Genomic DNA, 26,872 nt, shown 5'->3' with positions numbered 1-26,872 from the left:
CACAAGCAACTTGGGCCAGGAATAGAATCACTTATGCAAGCATCGATGCCACACTCCAGACACCACATCTTCGATACGACTATTGGGTGACTTGCATCTCAAAATATGCTCTTCTTCCATCTGCTTCGTAAGCCTTTTGTGTTCATTGCTCGACGTGAAGCTGCACGATGAACCAGCCAATCGCTCGCTGCGTGTCGGTCATCAACAACGAGACCTCGATCCCGATTCCTTACCGACTCTGAACGTGAGGGGACAAAAGAGCCATTCAATTGGAACGCCATCGAGGCTCCAAAGCCTTCGTCTCTCTGGCGGGTGGTAAGAGAGTACACGTCGACCTGAGATGGAGCCTCTCCTGTTTCTGCTGACCTGCCTGGCCCCCTTCGATCAGCGTCGTCTGGAAAGCCTGCTTTCTCTTTCGCCGGGCATTTCCGAGTGGACGTCACGCCGTCAGCTTACCGCCCTTCGGCATTTCACCACGCGTCCTTTTGTCCTCTATGCCGGCTATGTCCAGTGAGAGCGCTTGGGACGAGGAGAAACAGTCGACGCCCCCGTGCCATCAGACACTTTCCCGCTGTATACGACGCGCGACGAAGTGGAATCATCACGAGAGGAAAGCGCACGACGGTGGGAACCGACAAAATTCGACATTGACTATCCGTAACTGATCGGCAAGAGATTGCTTGTTCCTCTCGGAAAGGCCTCCGAGATATGCGCCCTCGTCCCAATCCCCAGGCCTTGCTTTTCCCTCTCCGAGTCCATGGCACCCAAGCAGAGAAAAGGCCAGCCAAGCGGATGCAGAAGACCACATCTCACCTCACGCCTTGCTTCAACCCCCCCAAGCTCCTGGCACACCGCGGTGATCGCCATCTGGTTGGCGAGCGGCGAGCTTGCGACTCACAGCTAGACCCAATCGTCCGTCGGTGGCGGGTTGCATCCTGCAGCCCAAGTGCACAAGGTCCGGCGCTTACACGCCGTCACACCCCTGCCTGCTGCCTCCCCTTCCCACCAGTCATGGTCGAGATACCATCTGCCACCAAGGTGATGCGGCATCTCATTGGCCTCGAGAGGCCCCCAAACCCCCCCCCCCCGCACGAAGACTGCGACCCCTGTCCACTTCCATCCCGCAGCGCCTCGCCTGGCGCCCTCGCCCGTCATTGGAGCGCTGTCCTATGCGCCGTGAGAGTAGCACCAGGGGAGGGGGAGTTGGACGGGAGAGCAGTCGCCCACTTACCACTTTACAGGAACTAGCCTGCTGCAGACCATAGGCTTTGTTTGCTCTATGGCCACTGGCCACATTCGGGGAGGGAACGAGAGATTTGGGAACGGGGGTGACAGGCGGGCGGCTGGGCGTTGAAAGTTGAATCCCCATCAAAGCATCAACCCATGCCCATGCAAGCTGGGTGTGCCTCTTCCTCCCGGTCTGCCATTTGATGTTGCTTCACCCACCATCATGGCTAACCCCCCCCCCCCCCCGCCTCACCTCTCCGTGCAGGGCGGGAAAAGAGAGAAGCTCGCTCATCCATTGGACAGCTGCAAGTGCACAATGCAGTGGGAGCGCTCGCTCGGTGCCCCCCGGCGGCTGGATCGTTCGGCCGGGTCACCTTCTGCGCGGCCACCGCCACACAGCACACCCCCCATTCAGCCAAATAGCACCCCGTCCGCAGCGTCCGTTTCTTCCCTCTCTTTTCCCTCTCGTGTACAACTGACATTCTGATTCCTTGAAATCTTTACATGTTGTAATTCTCCCTTGCGCCGAGATCGAAAGTTTGCGGTGCTCAATAACGAACAATACACGGAACATCTACCGACAATTCAGAGGCTGGCATTCTGGGATATCACGCACGCACGTATCACGACCAACCACCTATCTCGACGGGTAAAAAGCAAGCGGGGTCGGAAGACAGCGCCAGTGAGACGGACAAGTACGGAACTGTGCGACGAAAAGTGTAAAACTCCCAGCGAGGAAGATAATCGGGAACGAGACGGTCCTTGGCTTTGGCTGGAAATCACACATTGTCGACTTTCGACACCAGAGATCACTCACACGCATACGCACACGCGCGCACACACACAACCGCCAAGATGCTCTTCTCAACACTATCAGCCCTCGTCCTCGCGGCGACGGCCTCCGCACACATCGTCATCTCCTACCCGGGCTGGCGTGGCAACAACCTCATCACGAACGAAACCTTCCCCTACGGCATGCAATGGACCTACCCATGTACGTGCTTCCTCCCACCTCGCCAGCTCTCATCATTCTTATCCCCTCGTCCCCGTCGCCCCCCTCTTCGTAGTGTACGTTGCTGACAAAAACCAGGCGGCGGCATGGGCGTCACAAAGAACCGCACCTACTGGCCCACGACCGGCGGCGCCCTCTCCTTCCAGCCCGGCTGGTTCCAGGGCCACGCCCAGGCCTTTATGTACGCCAACATGGGCTTCGGCACTGATGGCCCCGATGGCGGGCCCATCAACATGTCCTTCCCCATGGTCCCCGTCTTCCAGATCCTCGGCCCCAGCAAGAACCCTTACCCGGGCACCGTCTGCCTGCCGCAGGTTCCGCTACCCGTCAACACTACCGTCAAGCCCGGCGACCACGCCACCATCCAGATCGTCGAGCTGGCTGTGCACGGCGGCGCCCTCTTCTCGGTATGCCCTCCCTCCTCGTCCTCCTTCCTCTGCATCCTTCCCTTCCCTTCTTCCCGTTGCACACGCCACGCGCACCAAGTGTGAGACGACTAACGTAATATGAAAAAAAGTGCGTCGACATTGAGTTCGCCGAGCCTGGCGACCCCAAGATCGGAAAAGTCAACGAGACCAACTGCTTCAACTCGACCGACATCGGCTTCGCCGACGTCTACACCATCACGACCCAAGAGTCGGGCGGCGAGATCGTCACCGATACGTCGGCCGCCGCGGGGCCGCTGTCCGCGTGGTCCGCCGCCGGCTGGGCGCCACTCCTCGTCGGCGCTCTGTGGGCCGTGCTGTAGCCGGCTTCGTCCTTTGTCGTTCTCTCCCGCGGGTTTCTGTGCCGTGCAACACACACACACACACACACCCTGTTCACGATTGGGGTTCGACGTAGAATGACAGCGACTTCTTGATGTTTTTTGTTTCTCTTAAAGTGGGCCGGGTGGAAATTATACCCCGGTGGAAATATCTCTTGTATATCTTGGTGGGCATCAACAACGGCGTTTATCCAAGGAAGGCAAACTTTTCTTTTCTTGTCATTATCTCTGTACGGACAATTACCGTGTCCCGCTTCTTATTCTTCTTTTTCTCTGTTATATCAAACCTCCTCAGTCGCCGGAATCTACATCTGAGACCTGAGAATGAGGGGGGGGGTGGATGGTTGTCCATTGTGGCATACCACTCCTCCCTTCCGAGAGATTGGGGTTTAGGAGCCCCAGTCCTCCTAGTGCCCGCTCCTTGCGAGTGGATGAAAAGAAATCATGATCAACTTTCGATTGTTCAACGCCAGCAGGCAACATTCTGAAAAGTGGTGATGCCTCCTTCTAGAAACTGGGTGTAGCGGTCTCGCAGTACGCAGCGGCTGGACCATTGCGAAGACTTCTTATGTCAACGCACGACGATGGCTCAAGCTGCAGCAAACGAATGGACAACAGACGTGACTCGCATCCTGCGGAGACGGGACCATGGGCACAGATTCCAAAGCTGTTCTTGGTGTATGCTTAATCATGGTCTAGAATGGCTAGCTATTGACATGCAGTCGAAATAAGCCGCTACGTCGGAGACACCTACTTCCTGGCTGGCCTGCAAGACGGGGGGGCCATGGCCCACCCCGCCATCATCGTTTCCGGCCGTTTCGCCGCAGCTTCAGCAAGCGCGGAGATCTGCGACCGTCACACGGCCGTCACTTTCCGAGACTCCATAAGTCATGCTTCATTACCCTACCGCCCGTCACATCACATCCCCGTCTCACCCCAGTTGCTCGAGAGCCTCCTGACCCACGTGCTTCACCCGCGGCTCCGACACCTTGTCGATGGCAGTCTTGATCCAGCCCTCTCCTCCTTGAGACTTCACCTCGGCCCGGTTGCTGGAGGCGTACGTCCCCAACGCGACAAGCGCCCGGTAGAGAACCTCGGGGTCGGTCTGCGCAGAGAGGATCTTGCCGAGGGCCGTGATGAAACGCTTCGACTCTGGTGCCGTCTTCTCCTTGGAGGCGAGTACGGCGTAGTTGATAAGAGTGGTCGCTGAGGCAATGAGCACGTTGCGGTTGAACTGTCCGATCGGTGTGCCGCCCGATATGCCGAGTACCCGCTCGATTGCCGTCGCCACGACGTCGGCCTCCTTGGCCGCCAGCGCTCGACCCTTGGACGAGCCGAAGATGTTGGCAAACGTGCGAAGTGCCATCATGGCGGAGTTTTCGTTCGGTGCAGAGCCATCCGTCTCTTCCAAAGCGCTGATGGTCGCAATCTTGAGAAATGACGCACCCGGGGCCGCAACATCGGCGGCGAGCGGCGCCGGGGCGACGCATCGCAGGAGGTCTAGACCGGCAAGACGGTCTGAGTAAGGCCAGTGCGAGACAATCTTGACTGCCAGGTCAATGCCCTCTTGGCTGACAGGCTTGGAAGATTCGATGGCCTGCTTGACGGCCTTGAGGGTGTTTTGCTCAGCGGGGTTTAAAGCAGCATCTTTGCGACCCGAGGAGATCATGTTCGCGTTGACGGCGAGGATCTTGTTGACCATCGCATCGTACTTGCCCGCCGTGATGAACAGGTACTCGGTATGAGGCAACAGCTTCGGGGCCGCGGGCTCGGCTTCACCGGGGCGGTATCTCGAATCCGAGCCGTAAGGGTCGGGTCCTGATGGTGCAGACTGCCCAAGAGTGGCGCCTTGGGTATTCTGGGTGATGAAGCCTGCCACGTTATCCAGGTAACTCAGGGGCAGCTCATTGTCGTTCAGGAACTTGGTCGCGGCGTCGTAGGGGTTCTGCGACAGGTTGTACGGCAGCTTCAGAGGTGGCTTGCCGTCTTCGATATCAACGTCGAAGACGAAGTCGTAGGACTTGCCTTGGTACTCCGTCTTCTTCCCGCTGCTGCCGGCTGAGTCGACAACAGTGCCAATGTTAATCCACTGCTGTTGACCTGCGCGTAGTTAGCAGCCCGACACTGGGCAGACAGTCATGGCGTTCAACGTACTCTGCGACCATTGGTGGGCGGTGATCAGGCCATTGCCCTCATTGATCATCTGCACCTGGCCCTCCTTGGTTCCCGACCGAGACTGGAGGAATTCGGGCCCAGGCAGCTTCTCCTTGTTGATGTCGGGTAATTGCTGCTGGGGGATGGCCGAGGCCTTGACTGACTCCTCGAAGGCAGAAATGGCGTCGGCGCTCGCCGCTCGCTCAGAGCTGCGGGTAAAGATGCGCGCAACTCCGTCACTGGCACCCGTCACGATGTCCCCCGTCTCCTGGTTCACCGCCACTGTCCACACCGAGATGGCGGGATGTGTGATGGTCTGAAGACACTCATTTCCTTTCCATATCCGCACCGTGCGGTCTTCTCCGGAGCTGACCAGCTCGCCCGATGGCAAGCTTGTCAGAGAGTAGATGAAGTTCTCGTGGCCGATCAGCTCGCCAACTTGCTGTCCATTCAACTTCCATAGGCGGATGATGCCGTCATTGCTAGCGCTGGCGATATCAGCTCCACTCGGGTGACCCTTGGGAACCTTGGCGAGAGCGCGGACAACCTCGGGGGTATAGATGGTGGACTGGGGCTCAGCGTCACCGGCGACGGCAGAGGCTAGCTTGTAGATGCGGATATTTGTGTCGGCACAGCCTGTAAGGACTGTCTCATCGTCCAACGCGAGCACTGCCCAGACGCTCTTGTCATGGCCGCTGAGGCGGATTTCGGGCTCCCACGTCTTGATGTTCCAGACAATGGCCTGGGCATCCCATCCACCAGACACGATATAGCTACCCTTGGGCGAGACGTCGAGGCTGCAGACGTTCTGGGAGTGGCCGATCAATAGACGCTCGGCATTGTCGCTCGGGGCAGCCTGGGGCTGCTTGACTTCGACGATGGTGTCTTTACCGCCGGAGGCGACTAGACCATCCGGGTATGGTTCGGAAGGTGGGAGGTATGTCACGGAGTTGACGAATTCCGAGGTTTGACTCAAGACGGAAGCTTCAAAGGTCGGGGGAGGGCCAGAGGTTTGACGCCAAACTCGAACACTGCCATCTCGCGAGGCGGACAGGACTGTCTGGGGGTTCGGGAAGCTGACTGCCTTGACCTGAGGGGAGGAACATGACGGATCAGCTGTGGAACGGAGCGCTGGAGCTTGGCGTACTTACATCTGAGTCGTGGCCAGCCAGCTGGGCGGATAGCTTGAAGTCTGACATGACCGTTGGATGGATTGGTCTGGTAGAAAAGTGTCGGGATGGGAAGAGAGAGAAAAGACGACGTGTAGAGCAGCTCACTCCTCGATTGCTAAGTAATCCACGGAGGAGACGGCCGGTATTGTTTAGGTGGACGATGACGATCGATGCGGGAACGCTGAAGCTCCACTGCGCCACAAGGGGGGGCACCGCGGGCAGCAGGCGGGGGGGCGGGCATTGCACCTCTGGACAGTGAGCAATGGGTGGGGCCAACGGGCAGGCCCTGGCTTCTGTGGCTACAGCTTACGTAAGAAGGCCATCTACCTGTACCTACTCCATACTTACCAATTACCCAAGGTAGGTACGGATACAGGCACCTAGCAAGGTGGTGAAGCCAGTCCTGGAAGGAGGTACCACCATCCTGAAACGGGCAAGGAGGAAATGACACCAGCCACAGTTGGCGAGTGGCTCATCAAAGCACGTGGTCTGGTTCCATCTTGTCCAATCATCTCACCTCTGCTCGAAGCGACGACAGACCCCACCTTGTCCCATTTTCTTATTCAAGCCACATTTCACTAGGTATCCGTATTCCAGCTCAGGGACCGAATCCGCGACAAGATTAGGTAAGCATCACAACAACTGACTGTTACCAGCAGCGCGGGGTCATTTCTGCTTCCTCACGGCAGGACCAGGATCCCCGTTTCAGGGGTCCATCGAGACACCTGCACACCACAGGTTACCTCTGTAGTGTAGGTACGGATACACGTTAAAAAGAAATGACACGACCACTGACTTAAACCTCCTTAGGCTTTGTTACCTACCTAACTACTCGTGCCTACGGAATACAAACGCTTCGAGTCGGAAAACCACCACCCCCCACTCTTATTCCCTCTGCGCCGCTTTCTCGTCGCCTCGCATCCTCCCGCAGCTTTCCCCATCCTCCCTTTTTTTTTTTTTCCTTCCCTCTTTCTTCTTCTTCTTTTTTCTCTCTTTTTCTTTCTTCTGATTGTGGTTTGCTTTTGCTTCGCCCTCTTGTTGCTGCTGTTGCTGTTGTTGCCGCCGACGAGGAGCCCTCCGTCTCTCGCGATCCCATCGCCCTCCACGAACATTTCACGACGTTACGGCTGTATTTTGACCTTTTCTCCTTATTCCTATTCGCTCCTTTCATCTCCATCGAGCACGCTATCCCCTATCCGCCGTCGCCAACAGCTTGATACCCCCCCACTACGCACACGTTGCGTTTGCGATCGTCGCGAAACCGAACCAATCCCCCTCAACCTCTTCTTCGACGGCCCATACCGGCAACCGACGACAACATGGCGTCCGCGTCTCCCGCTCCTTCTGCCGCTCCTTCTGCCGCTCCTTCTGCCGCCCCTCCTCCCGTCGAGACTTCGCGTCAATACGTTCCCCTGACCTGCCACGGCCACTCTCGACCTGTCCCTCACATCTGCTTCTCCGGCCTCGAGAAGGGAGAGCAATACTACATGATCTCAGCCTGCAAGGGTAAGCTTGCCGCGAAGGAACCTGCGCTACCCTTGGAGCGTTTGCTAACCTTGTCGCAGATGGAAACCCTATGCTACGCGACGGCATCACCGGCGACTGGTACGCATTGATTGTCGGCTCGACTTAACGAGGGGTTGGGCGCATTACTGACACGATATGCGTAGGATCGGGACCTTCATCGGCCACAAGGGTGCTGTCTGGCAGGCCAGATTGAGTCCCGATGCCTCCAACGCTGCCACAGCCTCTGCCGACTTCACCGCGTAAGTTCTGGTTCACGATAGGCCTTACCCCCGCAGCAGCAATTGACACGCCGTAGCAAGGTCTGGGACACCCATAGCGGAGAGGTCCTTTATACCCTCCAGCACAACCACATCGTCCGCGCCGTTGCCTACCCGCCCGATAACTCTGACCTTATTGCTACTGGAGGTATGGAGAAGAAGCTGCGCGTCTTCGACCTTAGTGACTTTGCCCCCGACCCGAACTCTCCCTCCGGAACCCCCATCACCATCCCTGCCTCGGCCGGATTTGAGATTGGCGAAGGCACTCACACCGGATCCATCAAGTTCATCGCCTGGACCAAGGACCCCAACACAATCGTCACTGCCTCCGATAACACCCTGAGATGGTTCGATCTCCCCACCCGCAACCTCATCCGCCAGGAGGTCCTCGACGGCGAGATCAAGTCTTGCGAGCTCGTCTCCCTGGCGCCCGAGTTCACCTCGCCGGGTGACATTGGCGGTGGCCTTCCTGTCCTCGCCGTAGCTGCGGGCAAGTGCGTGTACTTTTGGGGTGGTCCCCAGGCTTCGGATGAGCTCAAGCGCATCGAGCTGAAGCACGGCGTTGCTAGTGTTGGCCTGGATCTCAAGGGTCGCAAGATCGTCCTGGGAGAAGAACCCGGCACCTGGGCGCACGTCCGCCGCTGGGACGACGGTGGTGACATTGGTTAGTCGATGTGGGCATGCTTGTTTGTGCAGGACGTTGGCTAACGCACCCAGAAACCCACAAGGGACACCACGGCCCCATTTGGTCCATCGCATTCTCCCCCGACGGCAAGCTCTATGCGACCGGCTCCGAAGATGGCACAATCAAAATGTGGAAGAACTGCGACGGCTTTTACGGCCTCTGGCGTGGTGGCGCCCCCAATGCGGAACGCAACGCGGAATAGAGAAGCGCGTCGTCCAGCATGGCGTCACGCTACGAAGGAAGCGACGCTTATACACCCACGAGCAGCCGAGTCTCGTCAGGCTCGCACTACGATGGGACTTCGCACATCAGCAACAACTCCATCACTGAAACCCCGGCAATCGCTCATCAATTAATGGATCGCTTCTTTGCCACGGCAACGGGCAAGCTTGGTGCGGGGAATGATGCGCCCGTCCAAAGCGACCACCGTCAGCGCAAGAGGGAGTAAAGGGGCATGCGGTAGCTGTCCTATAAGGGAGAGGCTAACCTCAGGATCATTCCTCTTGAAGCGGCGATGTACGTGAGCGTACAACGTAGAGATTGGGGTGTCAACCCCAAGCCTGAATGTGATGGAATTAGACTAGATAGCTCCCTTCAATGTTGGTTGTTATCGGAATGCATACAATACCAAATAAGCTTAACGAATGCCACTGGGTGAAGTAACCAGTCCGCTAACCTCCCTCTCCTGTGAGAAACGTCGGAAGCTCTCCCGAGACCTCAACAAGATGGACATGGTATACCTGGTTATAATGCCAGCTCTGGTCACCTGGGGAATAAGGTAGAACGGAGACGCATCTTTCCGGGTGAAGCGCGTCTATTGGCGGACAGAGGGATTTCAAGAATCGCCACGGCGCGACACACTACCCATGGCTAGGTGGAAACATCGATGATGCGCGCACGAGGTAAGGGTCCACGATACAGAAGCCCCAGCACGAACTCGTGCCATTGTCGGTATACTTTCATAAACCCCTACCGTGCACATCAGGGTTGGGAGGGACGGGCACCGAGCGTGAGTGTATCTTGTGCGCAGCCGTTCGTGGGAAAACAAAGCTGGACGCCTGGTCGAAGCTCGAAATGGGACGGGATCATGTCAGGTCTTCGGCGCCCTTCGCCACAATAACGTTCCCATGGGCATTCCCCCTTCGAGAAACATCATCTGTTGGTCCCCGTCATGATGTGCCTGAGAACAGTGAGCGACCAGGTGAGTGCCGACGCAAGAGCAGGGAGCAACAGTCTCTATGCTGGTAAGCAAGAGTCCCATAGCATAGATCGAGACCGTACGACTGTCTTTCAAGTTGCTATATACATGGGGAAGTCTGGCCGAGGGAGGGGATCAGCGTCTGCAATCGCACAGTCCGAGTGTACTCGTGTGCCCAGTTGCTCGATATTCACCAGCCTCATCAACATGGGTATGAAGGACTGTCATCCCAAAAGGCAACTAACTCCACCTCTCCACGCCCACGGCACCCTCAATGCGTTCTGTTCCCATCATGCCCAACCTCCCGTCCACCTCGTGACGGACCTCGCTATCGACCGGCCCGCCGTTGTAGCCGGCGGTCCAGAACATGCCCAGCGACGTCGTCTTTGCTGCGGGAGAGGAAAACGGCGCGTGAGCGGGGGGTCGGGCCCAAAGTCTCCCTGTGGATTTTACTATTTACCGGTGATGGTGGGGTACGCGGGCTCCGAGGCGTAGTATGTCTCATACTACACGAGGACGTCGACCGACTCGTAGTTTCGTCTCCGGCTTTCTGTCAAAGGCACAGGCGGAGCCGTCACGGAAGTCGCCGGACGGGCCTAGGTTCGGTGAGGGGGGAAGAAATGGAAAGACAACGGGGGGGGGGAAGAGGTTCAAAGATGTGCTGTATTACATCGGGGTTTATGGCAAGTCGTGAAAGAGGTTGGCGGTCAATATCGCGTGTCGAATCCGGAATCCTTCGAGCCCAACCACCACACGTCTATTCTCCTTCGGGGAGCATCTGGTTCTCACTCTTTGCACAGCGCATAATTGTCCTTCCAGGCCTTGATAATCTTGTCCCTGCGTATATCAGACCCCATGTGCGAAACGTCGGTATTCTCGCCCAGCTTCTCGCTCCATAGTCGAGACGGAGGTGTTGACTATAATGAGCTCCAGGACTCCGCGCAGAGCCATTTTGTCAAGGGCTTTATTGCGGTTAAGTTGATGCTTGCAGCCCTTAGCGACCTTAGCAGGCATAACGGTGAACACGCTGTTGAGGAAGATGCTGTAGTACTTGATGTCCTTGTACTCCACGAGCGCCAGGGAAACGGCCACGTAACAATTGTTTAAATCTATAATAACGATGTCTTAAAAGACAGTACAGGCGTTAGCTGGAATTCTTGTCTTTTTACCTAGTTGCTAGTTGGCTGCAGATTTAGCTCTGAGCCTCTTCTACGCTTCTTGTTGTAAAGCACTATCGTAGTCAAGAGATTTGTTCTTGATGACAACGGCTTCCTCCTCGAAGAAAGAGGCTATAAACTTGCTCTTAAAATAGTGTCTTTGTTGCGCTTAGTAGTCTTGTTATTGTTAACATACTTCTGAAGAATAACTGGACTATTAGGACTCTTCTTGTTGAGAGAGTGGAGAAGCTTAATGGCTTGCTCCTGCTGGATTGCATTTCTCTTCAGGCTTTTCACGACCTTGCCAGACGCCTTTAGTAGCCTTAGTAGTGGCCTCTGTATTGTTCAGACTGCCCGTCGGTCTGCAGGTTATAGGAAGTCAAGAACTTTGACGCCATATCTATCTCTTTCCATAGTGTTTGCTACAAGGTAGGGAAAACTTTGGGGTTTCTGTCCGAAATAATCCTCTTAGGAACGCAAAGTTGGAGGAAGCGTAAAATCTGTTTGGCCTAATCCTCGGCTGTGTATGTGGTGTCCTGGGATGAGGATGACTGACTTGCAGATCTTCTCGGATATTGTTGTCGGTAAGGAGTCGAAGAGAGGAAATCCTGCGTGCTGTCCGACTCGCGGATCTTGATCCGTTGCTGAGAACAGGGATGGGTTTTGGTGAAGATGGAAGATGATGTTTCATGCAGATCTACAAAGTGATATATTCGCTAGAAAACCAGAAACACAAGAACCCCCCCCTCGAACGCTAATCGTCAATGGGCAAAACAACGCGGACCCCTTCCGTTATTTGGCCTTGCAAACTGTCAGTTTCTCATCCAAGAGTGTTGCAGAGTCTCGCAAAAGGTCTTGACTCACGGTCGAGATACTTCACCACCTGGCTGTAATCCTTGCAAACTATAAGAGAAGCGTTAGCACACTGTTGCCGAGACACGTTGCCGGTGAGGGGAATGTGTGCGCAACTCACCATGCATGCCGTTCCAGCTGCCGTCGCCGGGTCCGTTGTCGTCGGCGTCGGTGGAATGATGTGGCTCGAGCGCCAGGTCGGCGGAACACATGACGGCCTGTCGGAGGTAGTCTATGCAGTGGAAGAAGTGGGTGTTGTAGTCGGGCGTGAGCATGTCGACCTTGTTGGTGGTGAGGCCGGAGTAGATCATTCCCATCATGTACTAAAGCCCGGATGTCAGATTCCGAAAGCCCAAGCAGCAGAGAAGGAGAATCAAGGGAGCAGGAAGACGCACTACACAATGAAGCTGGTGCGTCATGGTGGTGGTGAAGAACGGCCCGTCGTCCTCGGACTTCCAGCCGGCTCCGGCTGCAGAGGTGAAGGCTTGTTAGCCCAGTGGAACAAAACGACGTCGGGGTGACTCTCCCGACGTTTGCGGGTGGGTGGTGTTTTCTTTTGCTTACCCGGCAACAGAGACCGCCACTGATCCAGCGTGGAATTGGAGAGGAAATCAGTGGCGTTGGGCGGCACGAACTTGTAGTCGGCATCGAACTTTTGAATCTTGATCGGGACTGCGTCGTGATCGCCGTTAGCGGGAAACCTTTGGCCTTGACCGCCTGTCGAAGAAGCCTCGATCGGGGGCCGGAGATGTCGAACTCACACTGCGGACCGGCGCCGCTGAAGTCGCCGCCGATCTGCCGCAAGCTCGCGGGGAACTTTGCGTCCTCGAACTGGTAGTACATGAGCAGCGACAGGCCCAGCGAGAGCCCGATGTTAGTGAGCAGCAGCAGCGTGTCGATCAGCCACCGGTGCCGCCGCAGGGTGGCCTTGGCGCGCTTCCACGTGCGGCCTCTTGTGCTCTGCTCGCCGCTCAGGTCGATCGAGTGCCACTGCTTTTCGTCGCCCATGAGGGACTCGTCGACCTCGGTCGCCGAGGAGTCGTCGTAGCGATCTGTGGGCGAGACGGTCGCGTAGCGGGCGTCGGGGTTTTTGGACGGCATCGTGGAAGTGGAGGGAACAAAAAAACCCTAAAGAGGAGTAGGGGATAAAGAACGAGTCCCGAGGTAGAGAGAAGCTATATTACAGAAGCACGACCCGCGAGCAAATCAGACAGTTTTCGACGGCTTTCAAACGAACAGCAACAAGAACAGAAGAACTAGGAAACCAGCCTGCAGAGGAAAGCCAAGTCCGGGGGGGGGAAGGGCGGAGGGGAATGTCTTGGTTTTGTCGGTCTCTCGGCACACAGCACGACACACGGCACATACGGATATACACATAGACACTGGGAGGGGGGGGGGGGGGGGGGGGGTCCAGACATTCCGCGCCGTCGAGGTGGATGAACCCGTTCATCTCCTACGGCTACATCTTCCGCTCTGGGTTTCCGCCGAGCATGGGTGCATGATGGCATCTCCAGTCTTTGAAGGATGGATCTCGGTACCTGCGACGAGCACCACCAACAATGCACCAGTGACGATAGCCAATAACTGAAGGCGGGAAGCCTAGGTACTTACAGTTACAGACAGACCATGGCGCGATGATCCCTGTCGATACCCGCCAATGGCGGGTTTCACGCCATATTCATCAACGTTTCCACCTAGGGTAGGTAGGGGGGGACCTTCGAAACACGTGTCTGAGTGAGCCGCAAAAGGCTGTCTTATGGTGCACAGTTATCCATAGGTATTGAAGTTCCCGGCAAAGGAGATGGAAAGGTAGTTGAAAAAAAAGGTTTAGACTAGCACACCAACCTGACCTATGGCAGACTGCTCCCACTCCAGCTAACTGTACACTCAAATAGTACACTCTCGTAATAGCCCCGAGCCAAGAAACACAAACCAAAGCTAGACGTCTTTCGTTCCCGTCGAGCCTTTCTCTACCTATTTCTGTCACAAGGTCGGCGGCTCCTGACCGGGGGGGGGGTTGGTGTTTGGCGGTTTGGACTAGGGGGCCGAGCGCTTTTCGACGATGGGGCCGTTGGCGTCTCAGAGAATGCTGCATATGCCGACGACCCGGCTGTGATCCACAGAACCAGTCTAGGCCCACCACTGATCTGGGGGCATAATTCGCTGACCTCTCTCTCTCCCTCTCTCTTTCTGGTTGACGCTTCTGCATGTGGAGTCCTGGATCTCGGGTGCTATCAACAGACACTATTGGATGTGCATAGTTGATTCGCCTCTCAAACACTTACAGCGTGGGGCTGATGAGATGATAGGTGAACCCTGGCCATGAGCGGCGAAGTAGATTATACATCCAAAGCAGCTTGTTGCTTGCCCCGCTGTAAAGTAATTACCCCCTTATCGGTTTCTTGGAGCGGTGAATCATACGAAGTGTCCGTTACTTGGTTTACACCACAATGTTGTGTCTATTCGGTAAGACAAGACATAATTCCGGGGCACTAGGTCATGTGGATGCATTTGCAAGGGGTCTTTCAGTTAAAAGAACGTGTATTATTATTAGTTAAGTATTATCAGATGGTTGGCTGATAAGCTGCCATTGTTTCTCACCTCGCCCTGTTCACATTTCTGGCCGTTTGACAAAAAAACTCCACGAAAAGGAGGGAGAGAAAAAGAAGGGAAAAAAAAAAAAAACAATAAGCCGTTATGACAAAATCTCCAAAGCTAACATCTACTCTCGGGGGAGGTAAAGGTCGATGCTGAGCTTCAGAAGGATCTGCAGCGAGCTGGTCACCTCAACACCCTGTGGCTTGAAGGCCGGGTCAAGGACCCTGATGAGCTGGTTATTGAGATCAATCTGTCTCACCAGACCCAGGTTCAGGTTGTTGAAGATGCGGTTCATTATGGTCGTGGCGCCCCCGACACCGTTGGTGAGAGCGGCAGAGGAGGCCTGCGCGATCTGGTCCCGCCTGCTCTCGAGCCCCTGCAGGACCTGGGAGTACCTCTGGACGACGTCGTTGTTGAAATCCCGGATGAGGGTTTCCGAGTCGGAGGGCGAGAGCGTCGTGCCGAAGTTCTGTGCCTGGGCCAGGGCCGAGCTGATGGCGGAGTAGAGGGGGCCCGTGGTGCCGAGGCTGTTGACCAGCTCGCTGATGCGGTCCAGGACGGCCGTGTCGAAGATGTCAACGTTGGGCTGGAAGATCTCTTCGAGTTCGGTGTCGATCGTCGACAGCGTGGTGCCGATGAGGCCGAGAATGTCAAAGAGCGCCGTGACGCCGGGGGCGGCAGTTGACGAGGCGGATGCGGGCGGGCTGATGGCTGAAGCAGCGATGCTCGGGATGGTGACTGACGGTACCGCAATCGAAGGAACGTTAAGTGAGGGGACACTGAGGGAGGGGACGGTGAGGGACGGGATCGAAATGGCGGGCAGTGAGATGGATGGGAGCGCTACGGAGGGAACCGAAAGATCCGGAACGCTAATAGACGGAATCGCCAAGGATGGAACTGCCAAGGATGGAAGTGAAAGAGATGGAAGCGCAGGATTGCTGATTGAAGGGACTGCTAAAGAAGCAGTCAAAAGATCCGGCAGTGCGAGGGACGGAACATCAATGGAGGGAACTGCCAATGATGGGAGCGTAATGCTGGGAATATCCAGGGATGGTACGGCGGGAATGTCGACTGAGGGGACTGCGAGGGACGGAATCGAAAGAGCCGGGAGTGAGAGTGACGGGACTGTCAACGACGGCAGCGCCAGCGACGGGATCGCCAGAGATGGAATATCAATAGATGGCACCGCCAAGGTGGGTATCGAGATAGATTGGAGAATGTTGGGTGGGACTGATAGGCCATCAACTGGCGGAATTGTTACGGACGGGACTGCGAGAGACGGAATCGAAAGAGCCGGGAGTGAGAGTGACGGAATGTCGATCGAAGGAACCGCCAGCGACGGGAGTGAGAGTGACGGGATGCCAATCGAAGGGACCGCCAGAGATGGAATATCAAGAGACGGCACTGCCAAGGTCGGTATTGGGATAGATTGGAGAATGTTGGATGGGACCGCGAGAGATGGGACCGAAGGGCTATCGATTGAGGGAACGGCCGCGGTTGGGATCGAGACTGCCGGCAAGTCCAGCGAAGGTATACCGATCGATGGAACCTCCAGCGATGGGATCGAGAGAGCCGGTAGCGTAATAGACGGCACGCTTAGAGACGGGATCGACAGAGATGGGATAACAGGAACATCGACCGAAGGGACTGCTACAGACGGGACTGAGAGAGCCGGCAGTGCGATAGACGGTACGTCTAGAGACGGAATCGACAGCGCCGGCAACGACAGCGAAGGAATATCGAGTGACGGAACTGCTCCAGACGGAAGTGTGAGATCTGGCAGTGTAATAGACGGCACAGCCAAAGTTGGGATCGAGAGTGCCGGGATCGATAGAGAAGGGAGTCCTACAGACGGGATCGATAGAGAAGGGAGTCCTACAGACGGGATCGATAGAGAAGGGAGTCCTACAGACGGGATCGAGAGTGCTGGCACCGACAGTGAAGGGATTGCGGGAATGCCGACTGATGGAACTCCCGCAGACGGGTCCGAAACATCTGGCAGTGCAAGAGACGGCACAGCCAGGGACGGGATCGAAAGTGCCGGTAGCGACAGCGACGGGATTGATGGAACGCTGACTGATGGAACCTCTAGGGACGGGATCGATAGAGCTGGCAGCGTAATAGACGGAATGGCCAAAGATGGGATTGAGAGTGGCGGTATCGAGAGTGACGGGATCGCGATAGAGGGAAGCCCAAACTGGGGGAGTCCATCCGAAGGACCTGCCCCTGATGGGACCGAGGGGGGTTGAAGGATATCAGAAGGAACTGCCAACCCAGGGAGAGAAAGGGAGGGCAGAGCCAGAGACGGAACAGAGAGTGATAGGAGCGAGGCGAGGTCGATCGAAGGCACCGCCGGGATTGAGAGTGACGGGACTGTCAACGACGGCAGCGCCAGCGATGGCACTGAGAGATCTGGCAGCGTAATTGATGGTACCGCCAAAGAGGGTACCGCAAGGGACGGAGCCGAGAGGACCGGAAGTGTAATCGACGGCACCCCCAGAGAGGGTAGCGAGAGGGACGGAATGACTGGAGTGTCAATAGACGGGATTGCCAACGACGGCACCGCCAAAGAGGGTACCGCAAGGGACGGAGCCGAGAGATCCGGAAGTGTAATCGACGGCACCCCCAGAGAGGGTAGCGAGAGGGACGGAACCGAGAGATCCGGAAGTGCAATCGACGGGATTGACAACGAAGGCACTGCAAGGGATGGAACCGAAGGAAGGCCGATTGTAGGCAGCGTCAGGGACGGCACTGACAAGCCCGGAAGTGTAATCGACGGCACCTCCAAAGAGGGTAGCGAGAGGGACGGAATGACTGGAGTGTCAATAGACGGGATTGCCAACGACGGCACCGCCAGAGATGGCACAGAAAGCGCCGGAAGCGCAATTGAGGGGACACCTGGGGCTGAAAAAGAGGGAATTGCCAACGACGGCACGGCTAGGGATGGAACCGAAGGAAGGCCGATTGTAGGCAGCGTCAGAGACGGCACTGACAAACCCGGAAGTGTAATTGACGGCACCGCCAAAGAGGGTAGCGAGAGGGACGGCACCGAGAAATCCGGAAGTGCAACAGACGGGATTGCTAACGACGGTACCGCCAGAGATGGCACAGAAAGCGCCGGAAGCGCAATTGAGGGGACACCTGGGGCCGAAAGAGAGGGAATTGCCAACGACGGAACCGCTAGAGATGGGACTGAGAGATTGGGCACAGACAATGATGGGAGTGAGGGTGACGGCAGCGCAATCGAGGGGACCACCGGGTTTGAAAGAGAGGGGACCGCAAGCGACGGGAGTGAGAGAGGGGGAAGATCAATAGACGGGACCGCTACTGACGGTAACGTGAGCGATGGAAGGGTAAGAGATGGCAACGCCAAAGACGGGATTGAAGGGATAGCAAGTGAAGGAACCGAGATGGATTGAAGTATGTTAGAAGGAACCGCCACAGACGGGGCTTCGAGAGATGGCAGTGCGATGGAAGGTAGCGAGAGGGAGGGAACTGCCAAGGAGGGAATCGAGAGTGACGGGATTCCCAGAGACGGCAAGGCGATAGATGGCGCTGCGCCTGATGGCACCGCCAAAGACGGCCCGGCCAGTGAGGGGATCGAGAGTGACGGCAAACCGAGAGATGGCACTGCTACAGACGGAATCGAGAGAGCAGGCAGCGTAACGGATGGGATCGAGAGTGACGGGAGTGTAAGCGATGGCACCCCCAGAGACGGAACTGCTAGAGACGGGACCGAGACAGCAGGCAGCCCAAGAGACGGAATCGAGAGCGACGGTAGTACCAATAGAGGATTTGAGGCGGGGGAGGTCGCCGTCGAGGATCTCGAACCAGATGAGGATCTCGAAGTGGGCGACGATAAGAGGTTCGGCAGCGTCAGGCTGGGCACAGAAATAGTGGGAAGCGAGATCCCAATCTGCGGGATATTGATTGCCGGCGGCGCGATTGTGATGGGCTGGAACCTGATGGCTGTGCTGCTGACGAGCACAAGGTTGAGCGGCACCGCAAGCACGACGGCCGCTGGGACCGAGGCCATGCCCGCGACGACGCTGCGTAAGAGCATCTTGGGCAAATGGCACGAGGTGTTGGCAAAGATGTGACGAGAGATGCAAGCCGTTGAAGCAGTGGTTCCCTTTACCTCTTCGGCGCTCAAGCAATGCTAGTGGCTGGAACTGATATTCTTAGAACTGATATTTCTTACCTTCCCAAGGGTTGATGTGTTGTTGATTTTATATACATATTGCTGAGCCATCTTTTACTTGCGGCAACCTTGGTCGTCGCTGACGGCCCGCTCCCACTGGTTTCTTTATCCGAGACAAATGCAGCGAGACCTCTGGATGTCTCAACTCTAATTCCCCGGATCTCAATGGATCGCCGTTAGTCTGTGGGACTGTATCCCCCGGCAGACGGCTCATTCCGGCGGATCCTTTGAGCATACACTATGCAGATTTCGGAAGCGATAGGGAAAACTGCAACCGGCTGAGACCAGAGTGCGGTTGCGTCGTAGAGCATCATGGCGCACAGCAGCTAAACACCTTCTGCGAGGGTCAGGGCCTTACCGTCGAGACTCTCGGCCCGTACATCGAGTGCTTTGTTTGATCGGCAGCCGAAGCTCCAGGGGCGTGATGTTTGCGTGTTGAAGCCGACCGTCTCGGCCGCAGGGGATTGATGGTCGGGGTCTAGATGCCGATTAGCAACCATTTGGTCATTTTAGCGCATGCGACGGGAATCGGTAGATCGGTTTACTATGGGCGTGGAGGCTCGCCTACCATTAAGTGTTGTTATCTCCTCTTTGGAGGAATGTTGGCGAAATAACTATGTATGCGGCTTGGTATGTCACAGCCTCGGCGTAATGTGTCGTCACTTGTATCTCATCTTGCACACGGCTCTTGGAGTTCGACCGCATTCTGTAGAACTCACGGAAGCAGTAATACTGCATCTTGTGCTGTCAGTCGGGATATGCTTAGTAGCAAATGGATTTTGTTACAAACGCCACGGCTATACAGTATGTAGACATTTAAACAGGAATGTGGCAAACAATGTATCAAGCGATAGAGAAATAATAATGATTGAGGTCCTGATTTTGAAGTCCGGAACTTGCGACCGTTCCTTCAAAAGGGACCGATGCTAGTACCGGGATGGGTCTTCATCAATACACGCTCGATGTAAGGATATAGGGAAGACGTAGTGGTCGAAGTAAACTTGCGTGATAGAAAAGATTATGGCCCTTGTTGGTAAATGAGCAAAGTTTATAATTGCTACTTCGACCATCTCTCCCTTGTTTCTTCACTGAGACTAAGAGTAAAGTCAACAACTATCATAGGAAGCATCGACGCTGAAAGTCATTCCTCAATAAACATACATTTGACATAATCAAATCTAAGTCAATCATACTAACTTCAGTATAATAAACAAGGAGTTTTGTCAAAAAGCTCATTAAGTGATTATGCATAATGTTCCAGGCAATCACAGATGTTCTCTCATTTTCGGTTTCGACGTACTTGTATTGGCGCCTCAGTCTCCGTCTTACTGTACCACAGGTACGTTCCGTACAGAGATCAGCGTTCTTCTTGCACATGAAGAGAATGATCAGGCACTCCAATGGATTCTACATTCAAATACCAAGAAGCCGTGGCAGGTGGTAGAATTTATAGGCAGCGATGAGCAACACGTAATTTCACGAACAAAGAAGTAGAATGGTTATATGTCAACGTAACCGAATAGAAGCGGTTTCAATAACCCCAAATTAACCGTATTACTAAGCAAATTCACCTAAAGACAATGTGCTGAAGTATGCTCTCATAGATATAGGTAATCTCCCACCAAATTGAGATCTGCGGTACGATCTAGGCAGGATCTGAGCTTAGATATGAGCTTAGATATGAATCTAAACCAAACGGGAGCTTGACTATGGGCCCCCTGCGTAGGGCTGTCAGATCCCATACGAGGATCTCTCTTGGCTTTGCGTACTTGGCCTATCGCAACTAGGCTTACCATGACATGGTCTTCCTCGTACCACAGCCCACTCTTTTAGTTGCCCATTCCAGTTACACAGAATGAACTATAGTCTTGGCTTTACCGTAAAGAACCCGTCTCATTCCAAGCTTACGTGGGCCGCGTGCGCGCTGCATTCTCCGAATAGGCATATGATGCGGATGACACGAACGGTGCCATGCGAACTCGGCCATGTCAGCCTCAGCGCAACACCACCGCCTGCGCGCTTAGATACACGATTGGGATGCCCGTGTAAAGTAATGGATGCATCGAAGGGTTCTAGACTTGGACAATCCCAGCCCTCGTCCGAGATTGGTGATATTATGTCGAGAATGTTGAGTCAGAATAACGGTGTCAATTGGACAAGTAAGATTATGCCGGCGACAGAATAAGTAGAGAGAAGTAGAAACACCATTGCTTCAATGAAAAGTATAAATACAGGCTGTTTGGTCTCTCAAAAACGTCATGCCAGACAAACACAACACCAATACATTCTACCTACCACTCTACCTACTTCTAGCAATTCGATTTCAACATGCATTTCGTTCTACCATTTCTCTGGCTCGGCGCTACCTTGGCGGTTGCTCAAGACCCGTTAGCCGTCCCGGCAGACTTTGATGTTGAGCAGGGAGAAGTACAAGTCGTCGAAGGCGAGTGGTTCAACATCACCCTTGAGCAATTCGGCGACACCAGCCTCGATAGCACACTCGAGAAGAGGGGTGAGATGAGAGGAACCATGAAGGTCGGAAGGACGTACATGGACTACGGCTGCGACGCCTCCATCAGGAAGACCCTGGAAGGCGGCATCAGAGCCCTCTGCGACGGGAACGGCTGCGATGGCGGGTCCACCTGGTCTCGGAAGGTCAAGCACACAGAAGGCTCTATACCCGCCGATGCCACCATCACTGTTCGCGTTGAGGGCATCTACAAGGACAGCTACGCGTTGGACAGGCTGAGGGAGGGAGTCCTCGAGTCCGTGCGTCCCGACACCACCAAGGGATACAACCGATCTTGGTATTGGAGACAGCCTGGAGGCTGGGAGGTGGTGAGTGGTCCGCCGTATGGTTTGTGTGTTGCAACCCTAACCCCTGTGCAGTCAGGTACCTGCAAGATGAGTCGTTTCGCCAACTATGTTGGTCTGCAGTAAGTGATGGGATACTTGATATGCCTCTGGTCGGATCTGACAAGTAGAGCATAGGCGCTTTGATGGCCCGAGCCAGGCCTGGATCAAAGTCTACGTCGATATCAAGAAACCGATGAGCAGTAAGTCCCAAGGACGCTACAGACATTCGCCGCTGACACATAAGTAGCCGTTGAACTTGCAGGTTGGGTTTTCTCAAACGTCGTCGGTCCTGCGGTTGGCAATAAGATTGGACATTGGATTGGGAAAGTCAAGGCGTCGCATTAGGAGTATCCTTCTAATAGCGATGCATGACTCGGCCCTGCTTTAAACAGGATTGGGTTGGCCCAGGCCTGTTGTAAACACCAGACCAAGTTGCGATCTAACGGTTTGGCCAGGCGGCAATTTTCTTTTCTTCTTTTCTCTACTCTTCTCTTCGCCTGTCACATCTTCTCTTCTTTAAAGATGTGGTATGGTTATCTATGTCTTGTTTACTCTAGCTTAACTGAAATACACTATCTTACCTATTGGCTGTTGAACCCGGAGGCCGGATGTAGTAAGGCCGTGAAATAGCTGGCTCCAAACCAGGCAAGCAGCGAGACTGACCGTGGCGGATCAAAACATGCCCCCTAATCATACTAGATATAAATGACCAAGCCAGACACACATTCACCACATTGCATTGTGCGTCTGCGGTTCACGCCTGAGACTGTCGCGCGTTTGACTCTTCAGCCCGCTCTGTGTTTTCTTCTTCGCCCCTCTCACATGTCCGTAGCTCACTTGACATACTTCTCAATGTTGTGAGGAGTGTCCAAGTTTGCAAGATTTACGTAACCATTGACCTCGCCGATATGTAACTGTAGTCATTACTGTTCTCACGACCTCGCCTTCAGCTTTGTGTCCTCAGTAGAACGGCCATGCACCACCACCCGCAAAAAAGAAAGAGGTCTCAGTCCTCGTTGCATCTGGACCTCGTGAGGTACCACGTGTTAAGTGATGATAAGCCGCAGGTTCCCGTTTCAGGGTTCAATCTACTTTCAGAGGTAGAACAGACTTCATCTTAGGCCTGGGAACATGCCCAAGCACACCTCCGTTGAGTCTCCGAACCATCTCTGTAACCCGAGGAGCCTTGGAACTGGCTGCGGATTATCCATTGTTGCATCATTCGCGTTTTCACAGCACGTTACTGTGTGTTCTACCCATTTCTTCAAGTTTCAGTCTTGCTATCATACTCCCCCTGAGGCCCAAGCAAGGTGAATTGTCGTAGGGTGCCGACTGAACGAGTCACAAAATAATTTCGTCTGATTTCGAGTTGGCATAGTTTTGACATGGTTGAGACGATAACGGTATCCGATTGCCTTTGATCCCCTAGCTTTCGATCCTGATGAATGTATACGTCCTTGGTAAATGCTTTCGCAGTAGTTGGTCTTCAATACATCCAAGAATTTCACCTTTGACAGTTGAATCAGGGCAAACCCTCCGTGAAATGTGTGTACTGCGATTGGTCCTTCAAATTGACGCCGCAGTGCACACTAATCGGACCTTGACGTGTCTGGGGAACTCTAATCCCAAGGTAGGCAACCTTCTTTTCTGTGGCGGCCAATGCGAGGATGCCGTCCGTCCGTTGCCGCACACACCTTTCAACTGACATGCATGAGAGAAAGGCGAGGCCAATGAACGACGGCCTCCTTGTTTTATTGCAATTAGTAGTCAAAGTCTAGCCTTGCTAGCCCGAGGCCGAACTGACGCAACCCCCCCAACTCGTGCGTTTCTTACGGAACCTCGTCCCGTTGCTAGGTTCTCCTGTTCAGCACACTCATTTGATGTATTTACCTAGGTAGAGATACCTGCCTTGCGGTAACGTGCTTGGGATATACTGGCGGAGCATCCGCCAGACCATTGAGGTCTAGTTACAAAAAGCAGCGCGAAACTTATCAGAGACGTTCAATATCTCCTTGGCTATGGAGCTCTTCTTGAAGCTGTCACTCAGGCCTTGTTATCTCATTCCGCCTTGACTTCACACCCTGGCGGGGCAGTCCCGGGCCGCCATTGAAAGCCACGCGACCGAACCTGCCTGCAAAACATCCAGCGGTTCTTGACACTTGAGAGAGCTGTCCAAGACATGGCGCACTCGTGCAGAAAACGTGGACACTGCAAGAATCGCCGGGCTGCCGGATCACTTGGGTCCCGCGAGACGGCTAGCTGACGAACAAGATCGCCACGGCGGCGCGGGCGCCAACGCATGCGCGCCTAACCGGGAGGTCCGATGGCACGACCTTTGTTCCGAGGCGGCCGGCCGATGTAGGCGCCCGAAACTTACACCGCGTACGGCAAGCCGGAGACTAGGTAGGGGTAGACACATGCGCCCTTGTTTACCTGCCGCGTCCCACGGGGCCCCTTGGGTTGTCGAGTAACCAGTGTACGCGTGCCATGACATACGGGCCCATTCATTCATCCTCAACCTTGGCTTCCTCAGCCGAGATCGCGCGGTGGTTAATAGTGTCGGGCATTGCTCGCCGGCCGCCACCCCCCCCCCCCCCACGCTCGATCCTTTGGTATATTCCGTGCGTGGCGGCTCACTCCCGGACGGAAGTCACCGCGTTGGCGCGCTTCCGCATGCGGCCCGGGGCTGATGACGGACCTATATCCCTACCCGCTCGAAGCGATGGCCAAGCGTTCAAAGCTGGCAACGAAATCTCGGCGCTGCGCCTCGCGGCGAACAGAGGATGCCCACCACCCCGGGAGCTCCTTGCGCGCGTTGGATGCTGCGATGGGCTAACCCGTAACAGCGGCTTGGAAAGAGGTTGATTGTAGGGGTTTTGTCTCCGACGTCACCCTGGGCATCGACCCGAGGTGAAGCCTAAACCCCCTTTGTTCTCTTTCACCTTTTCTCTTCTATCTTCATTATTGAACGTCATAAGAAGACATGTTAAACTGCGACTGGGTGAGCACTTGAAGACGACACAGCAATGGTACCTCGGGAAACTCGTCTTAAGCAAGTAGTATTCAGTTTTGGAGAGAAGAGGTGACTAAGTCCAAGGCAAGTGATATAGGTCTTTGTCGAAGTGTAATTACGAATTCAAAGAGAAAGAACGGTCTACGACACGGATGTTTCGCCAAGTATTCAAGGCGGATTTATCCAACATGACTCAAAAGACAGCCAGTCCACCCGAGAAGATGAGCTGGTAAGAGAAACGCACCGCGGCCTAGGTAAAGTGCGGAGAAGTGCTTCCGCTGGTGGTCCCCATGACGGACGGCCAACAGGAGTATCTAGATGTCTTCGACGCTCTCCTTCCAAGTCTCGAGACCATGGGCCCATTCCAGCATCAAGGCTTTTCCCCATCCTTCTATTTCCCGAGGTAACTGGAGTTCGCTCTTTGATGTTTTGTCCTCCCTCCTTCCTTCTTTGGACAAGGCAGCCCGGAACCCAATAACCCGTCTTTTGCTACCATCGGATATGGTCATGGGATGACGCGCCGAGGGATGCTACAACAGGGCAATCACAGGAAACAGCCAGGTCTGAGTGCGTATGCTGCCGCCTCTCCACAAGAGTTGTCCGTCAGGGGTCATATGTACTGATGAGTAGCACGTCACCGGCCAAACCATCACCACTTCAAAGGCGCCATGTATATGTCACGGCCACCCCGGAGCGGGAAAGGGGAGAGTTCAGAGAGACTAGCACGGTTGGGTAGGGAAGCGTAGAACTATAGCTGAGTGGTGAGAAGACAGTGTCCATCTGGACAGCTGGAGATCCATAATCCAGCCAGGCTGTGATGTCGTCTCTCTCACAGGAATAAACTTCGACATGAAATCACTTAGAGAACGACGGTTAGGCTCCATCTCAGTGGAGGGTTTGTTGTGTTAGGACCTAACATCGAACTCACCCACGCCAATAAATCACAAGTGATTAATCCGGCAGAATCTTACCATTGTATCCGTGCTCGACTTCGGTATGAATACCACTTCTGCGTGTAATAAGGCCACAGTCCACTTCCCTCCGGCATCCCCGAGTCTTCAATGCTGGAAACACTTGCAACATACACTTACATCGGCAAAGGCACCCTGGAAGACGGCCGCCGAGATTCATGGCGTGAAGCTTGGAAACCCAACCAAGCCGGAGCCGAATCGAAACCGGAATTCCAGACATGGAGCCTATGATGACGACCCCTCCCCCTTTCTAGACGCCCATGGAAGCTTCCGCAGCAGAGCTAGAATGCAAACGTTCTTCCCTTCTAAACGGCAACTACCGGCCGCAGCCAGCCTTGGGCAGCCGAACCAGCTCGCCGGGACAGGCATATCGCAGGGAACGACGCGGCGCAGGACCGAACGACGTCGATCTCGTGGCGCGGAACCAACCGCGTCCTTTGAGGCCCTGTCAAGCCGTAGTACGTGACGAGGGGCTCCTTTCTTTCTTCCCCCACCCCGAGGACATGACCCTCACGCCGCGCCGCCTGTCCGCCTTTGTCCAATCACAACCCCCACCTTCGCGTCCCCGGGGGAGCACGGGAACGGGATGCGAGGCTTTCTCTACGCGCCGAAAGACATGCGCCGGGGAAGGGAAAAGTACCTCGGTTCCGGAACCCAACTCCCCTACCCGGGGACTGCTTTCCGTCGGGTGCTCCTGTTGAGGGGTGGTGGAGGGCTTTGTTCTTGTGGCGGACCAAGTTCTGTTGGCGAGCTGTGCGACTGTGCCCCGGCGTCCGTTGCTTCATTTAGGAGGAAATACACGTTCCGGCAGAGACGAGAAACGGGAAAGCAAGATGCCCACGTAGCCCCAATTGCAATACCGACCATCCTTCCATCACCAGCTTGGGGATATGTACGGTCACGAACGAGCAGGTTTGATAACCGGTTGTCGCCACCACTCAGGCCTGACCCAGCCTCAGGTGTAACCGTTATCTCGGCCTACAGGGCGGCCACGTCAGCAGACACCATGCCGTCAGAACCATTGAGACCGAGGACCGCAGGATTACACTGAGCTCTCGCGATGCTTAGCTTCGTCATGTCCCAAAAGAACATGTAGTGTTCAAAGCTACCTATGCCGTCGGGGCGAGTCAAATAGTCGGGCAGGCAAACGCCATGGCATAATGGACTTGGTATGAGCAGTTGGTTGCAACTTTTGCTCAGTAGAGTAGTGCGCCCGAGGAGCTCGT

General features: G+C 55.1%; 8 protein-coding genes across 8 annotated transcripts; 5 read left to right on the top strand and 3 right to left on the bottom strand.

The window, feature by feature from the left end:
• Window positions 1–2,082: 2,082 nt before the first annotated feature.
• On the top strand, window positions 2,083–2,987 carry GLRG_04792 (uncharacterized protein; the record flags this gene model as incomplete). Its single annotated transcript, XM_008095477.1, has 3 exons — window positions 2,083–2,221; window positions 2,318–2,646; window positions 2,757–2,987. 3 exons carry the CDS (start codon window positions 2,083–2,085, stop codon window positions 2,985–2,987), a joined length of 699 nt encoding a protein of 232 aa, XP_008093668.1.
• Window positions 2,988–3,936: 949 nt separating this feature from the next.
• On the bottom strand, window positions 3,937–6,358 carry GLRG_04791 (uncharacterized protein; the record flags this gene model as incomplete). Its single annotated transcript, XM_008095476.1, has 3 exons — window positions 3,937–5,105; window positions 5,160–6,249; window positions 6,311–6,358. 3 exons carry the CDS (start codon window positions 6,356–6,358, stop codon window positions 3,937–3,939), a joined length of 2,307 nt encoding a protein of 768 aa, XP_008093667.1.
• A 1,292-nt stretch (window positions 6,359–7,650) lies between these two features.
• GLRG_04790 (WD domain-containing protein) lies at window positions 7,651–9,002 on the top strand (the record flags this gene model as incomplete). Its single annotated transcript, XM_008095475.1, has 5 exons — window positions 7,651–7,837; window positions 7,897–7,936; window positions 8,002–8,097; window positions 8,154–8,779; window positions 8,833–9,002. 5 exons carry the CDS (start codon window positions 7,651–7,653, stop codon window positions 9,000–9,002), a joined length of 1,119 nt encoding a protein of 372 aa, XP_008093666.1.
• Window positions 9,003–11,909: 2,907 nt separating this feature from the next.
• GLRG_04789 (uncharacterized protein) lies at window positions 11,910–13,108 on the bottom strand (the record flags this gene model as incomplete). The annotated part of the gene is made up of 6 exons (XM_008095474.1): window positions 11,910–11,956; window positions 12,020–12,058; window positions 12,129–12,330; window positions 12,403–12,476; window positions 12,572–12,679; window positions 12,769–13,108. 6 exons carry the CDS (start codon window positions 13,106–13,108, stop codon window positions 11,910–11,912), a joined length of 810 nt encoding a protein of 269 aa, XP_008093665.1.
• Window positions 13,109–14,729: 1,621 nt separating this feature from the next.
• On the bottom strand, window positions 14,730–15,604 carry GLRG_04788 (PPE family protein; the record flags this gene model as incomplete). Its single annotated transcript, XM_008095473.1, has 2 exons — window positions 14,730–15,502; window positions 15,598–15,604. The coding sequence occupies 2 exons, from the start codon at window positions 15,602–15,604 to the stop codon at window positions 14,730–14,732; spliced, it is 780 nt and encodes a 259-aa protein (XP_008093664.1).
• Window positions 15,605–15,606: 2 nt separating this feature from the next.
• Window positions 15,607–16,854, top strand: GLRG_04787 (uncharacterized protein; the record flags this gene model as incomplete). The annotated part of the gene is made up of 1 exon (XM_008095472.1): window positions 15,607–16,854. The coding sequence occupies one exon, from the start codon at window positions 15,607–15,609 to the stop codon at window positions 16,852–16,854; it is 1,248 nt and encodes a 415-aa protein (XP_008093663.1).
• A 273-nt stretch (window positions 16,855–17,127) lies between these two features.
• Window positions 17,128–18,705, top strand: GLRG_04786 (uncharacterized protein; the record flags this gene model as incomplete). Its single annotated transcript, XM_008095471.1, has 2 exons — window positions 17,128–17,896; window positions 18,035–18,705. 2 exons carry the CDS (start codon window positions 17,128–17,130, stop codon window positions 18,703–18,705), a joined length of 1,440 nt encoding a protein of 479 aa, XP_008093662.1.
• A 2,429-nt stretch (window positions 18,706–21,134) lies between these two features.
• Window positions 21,135–22,007, top strand: GLRG_04785 (uncharacterized protein; the record flags this gene model as incomplete). Its single annotated transcript, XM_008095470.1, has 4 exons — window positions 21,135–21,644; window positions 21,696–21,742; window positions 21,798–21,862; window positions 21,910–22,007. 4 exons carry the CDS (start codon window positions 21,135–21,137, stop codon window positions 22,005–22,007), a joined length of 720 nt encoding a protein of 239 aa, XP_008093661.1.
• Window positions 22,008–26,872: the final 4,865 nt, after the last annotated feature.

The sequence above is a fragment of the Colletotrichum graminicola genome (genome assembly GCF_000149035.1).
Source record: "Colletotrichum graminicola M1.001 genomic scaffold supercont1.15, whole genome shotgun sequence".
NCBI classification, from domain to species: domain Eukaryota; kingdom Fungi; phylum Ascomycota; class Sordariomycetes; order Glomerellales; family Glomerellaceae; genus Colletotrichum; species Colletotrichum graminicola.
This window is presented reverse-complemented; position numbering and strand designations above follow the sequence as displayed.